The sequence below is a fragment of the Terrapene carolina genome, unplaced genomic scaffold (genome assembly GCF_002925995.2).
Source record: "Terrapene carolina triunguis isolate 2854851 unplaced genomic scaffold, T_m_triunguis-2.0 Scaffold34498, whole genome shotgun sequence".
Lineage (NCBI taxonomy): Eukaryota > Metazoa > Chordata > Testudines > Emydidae > Terrapene > Terrapene triunguis.
Window position 1 is genome coordinate 3,303 of NW_020698849.1, and position 3,257 is coordinate 6,559.

Here is a 3,257-nt window from a genome sequence, read left to right on the forward strand (position 1 = left end):
ATGTCTCACACTGCCAGGGGGTGCGTGCACCCCAGGTTAAGAACCACTGCTCTAGACCCCAGCTAGCCCCCCAGGCTGGGATCCAAGTTACCATGGTGACGCTCTAGACCCCAGCCTGGGATCCAAGTTACCCTGGTGATGCTCTAGACCCCAGCTGGCCCATGGCCAAGATATGGGATACCATGGCGATGCTCTCGCTCCCCCCCACCCCCACCCCCCAAGGAGCTGAGTTCAGGCAAAGTCATCACCAGGAGCTTTAATGTAGCAGGAACACAGGGCGCATCACACACGTGGGGGCGTTCAGACCTCAGAGACGGGGAAGGGCCATTCGGACCTGGATCCAGACCTCGGTCGTCCAATCAGAACCAGGATCCCCCCACCCCCAAATTAATTCATGTGTTAACAGCATCTGCATGAAATACACCATGGGTGTGTGTTGGGGGTCACGACCCGGAAGTAATAGTGGTTAAAGTCAAGGGGTCAAAGAGCCAGAGGAGGCCCAAGGGCCAACAACCAGGGGGCTCAAAGGTCAGAGGCTACGAGTTCAAAGGTCACACATTCAATGTAGTGAGGTTCAAAGGCGAATGAAACACAGTCTTCTTCAAGTAGCCAAGGCTCAAAGGTCAATGAGCCAAAGGCTGAAGTACACAGGCAAGGGGCCAAGGGTCAAAGTTCAACACTCTGTAACCAAGTGGCCAACCCACAACAAATCAAAAGGTCAAAGTTCAGGGAGCCAACAAAGGGTCAAAGTTCATCAACAGAAGGGTCAAATTGCAACCGTCCAAGGTTCGGGTGACCAGGGGGTCGCAGCCGGCCACCCTGGGGTCAGATTTCAGGGGTCATGGGGCTCAGTCGACTGCCCCAGGTTGGAGTTCAGGGGTCACAGGGCTCAGTCAGCCACCCTGGGGTCAGAGTTCAGGGATCGCGGGGCTCAGCTGGCTGCCCTGGGGTCACAGTTCAAGGGTCGTGGGGCTCAGCCTACTGCCCAAGGTCGAAGTTCAGGGGTCGCGGGGCTCAGCTGGCCTCCTTCGGGCTCTGGGGTTCAAGGATCTGGACGTGGGTGAAGGGGAAGTGCCCGCTGCGCCCGTTCAGCTGCCCCTCCCACTGCCCGTTGATGTTCATCTTCGTCACCGTGATGATGTCACCCACCTGGGGGTCAGAGGGCAAAGGTCACTGAGTCAGATTTCTCTCCGGAGCAGGCCTAGTTGCCCCTACTGCCCCTGTCTCCCAACACCTGGGTCCCCAGAATCAAGGACTAATTTCCCCCCTGCCCCCAATGCTCCCAGACACCTGGGTCCCCTAGGGTGCAGGGTCAATTCTCCCTCTTTGCCTTGATCCCACCGAATCAGGGACTAATTCTGCCCGCCCTCCAGCTGGACGCTGGGGTCCCTGGGATCCATTCCCCCAGAATATCTGGACCCCTCAGGATCCTGAGGGCGGATTCCCTCATATACTTGGGTCCCCTGGAATCCAGGTCCTGTCACCCCCAGACTTCTGGGTCCCCCACACACTCACCTCGAAAGCCAGCGCCGTCTTGTCGTAGGCATTGGGTACCCGCCGCTGTACTGCCCTGGCCACCACGGGGCCATTGCGGGGGGTGGGCAGGGGCGCCGGGGGGCCGCCTACACTGGGGTGGGCATAGGGCCCCAGCAGGACGCCGGCCTGGGGGCGCCAGGGCTGGACATAGGGCACCGGGATCATGCCCACCCGCCCGTCGACCCGCTGGGCCGTCCACCACTGCTCCTCCGGCTTGCCCAGCACCCGGAGCGGATCCCCCTTGCGGAAGGGCAGGTCCTCCTGGTCATTGCCGCAGAAGTCGTAGAGAGCCTGCACCCACTCGCAGGGCTGGGCGGGGCCGGCAGACAGCGCCACCGGGTCCCCTCCCCCCTCGGCGGGGGGTGGCGGGGCCGGGCCGGGCACCGCGGGGCCCCGGCACACGGGCACCACCAGCGTGGTGGTGTCCAGATAATGCACCCGGTAGAAATCCAGCAGCGCTGGGAGTCCCTCGAACTCCTGATCCCCAATCTTCAGCCGGCCCGGCAGGCTGTTAATGATGTAGTGAGACACCTGGGTGGGGGGCCAGAGAGAGATGGGGGTGGAGACAGGGACAGACAGACAGGGTTACACATTGAACATTCACCAGCCCCCCCCCGATCTTCTCCCCCCGGACTCCTGGGTTCTTCCTGGATCTAGGGTGATTTTCTCCCCCCAAACCCATGGGCTCCCCCAGGTAATGCCCCTCCTGCCCCCCATTTTGTCCCTTCCTCTCCTGTCATCCCCAGATGCCTTCCCCCCCAGTGGCTGCGGGGCCGGTTCCCCCTCCCTCCCCAGCCCCTGGCCGCCGGGGTCCCCCTCACCTTGGCGTTCTCGCTGACCGAGAGGACGTAGTCACCAGGGCAGGTGGAGCTGTCCCTCACCAGGAAGGTGCCGGGTCGGTGACCCTGGAGACAGGCCACAGCCTGCTGGCGGCTCAGCGACCCCATGTACCACTCGTTGGAGTCCCCGAAAGACGACATGGCTCTGGGGGGGTAGTGGGGACTCTCCCTTTAGGGGCACCCCCCAATTCCAATGCAGCCCCCTCAAATCCACAGGTGAGCCCTCATATTTAAGGGGAACCCCCCCAGTCCCCCAAATCTCCTGGGCATATAGCCCCCAAATTAACAGGGCCCCCTGAATTCCCCTGCAAGGAAACAGGCCCTCCAAATTACCAGGCACCCCCCTTCTCCCTCCCAAACCCTCTCGCTTCGTTGGCAAGCAGCACCCCTCAAATTATTCTGCTGCTCCCTAGAGCCCTTCCCCCAAATGCAGCCACCAGAGGAGCACCCCTAAATTATGCCCCACCCCAATGCAGACCCCCCACATAATGCCAACCCCAGGGCATCCCCAAATTCTGCCCTAGGAGCCCCTGTTCTCCAATGAACTGCTCCTGTGCGCCCCTAAAATCCCTCCCCAGCACCCCTTCCTCTGCACCCCTAAATTCTGGAGCACCTTCTCAATGCCTTCCCAGGCGCCTGCTGCCCCTCTGCAGTCCCCCCAAGTCCTGTGTACCCCAAATCCCTCCCCAGTGCAGCCCACCCGTGCCGAGCACCCCCAAACCCTGCCCCCTCCCCCTGCGCACCCCAAATCCCTCCCTAGTGCAGCCCACCAGTGCCAAGCACCCCCAAACCCTGCCCCCTCCCCCAATGCAGCCCACCAGTGCCAAGCACCCCCAAACCCTGCCCCTCCCCCTGCGCGCCCCTCCCCCTGCGCACCCCAAA

General features: G+C 62.2%; 1 protein-coding gene across 1 annotated transcript; it reads right to left on the minus strand.

Moving 5' to 3' along the window:
• Positions 1–761: 761 nt before the first annotated feature.
• LOC112125385 (crk-like protein) lies at positions 762–2,960 on the minus strand. Its single transcript, XM_024223796.3, has 3 exons — positions 2,358–2,960; positions 1,516–2,067; positions 762–1,149 (listed from the first exon to the last, which is right to left on the minus strand). Exons 1-3 carry the CDS (start codon positions 2,514–2,516, stop codon positions 1,015–1,017), a joined length of 846 nt encoding a protein of 281 aa, XP_024079564.1. The 5' UTR covers positions 2,517–2,960; the 3' UTR covers positions 762–1,014.
• Between the last annotated feature and the right edge of the window lie 297 nt (positions 2,961–3,257).

Coding starts and splice junctions, on each gene's coding strand:
- LOC112125385 (XM_024223796.3), bottom strand. CDS start 2,516: ATGTCGTCTTTCGGGGACTCCAACGAGTGGTACATGGGGTCGCTGAGC. Junction 2,068..2,357: donor CGGTCAGCGAGAACGCCAAG/GTGAGGGGGACC, acceptor CCCCCCACCCAG/GTGTCTCACTACATCATTAA. Junction 1,150..1,515: donor AGACGGCGCTGGCTTTCGAG/GTGAGTGTGTGG, acceptor TCTGACCCCCAG/GTGGGTGACATCATCACGGT.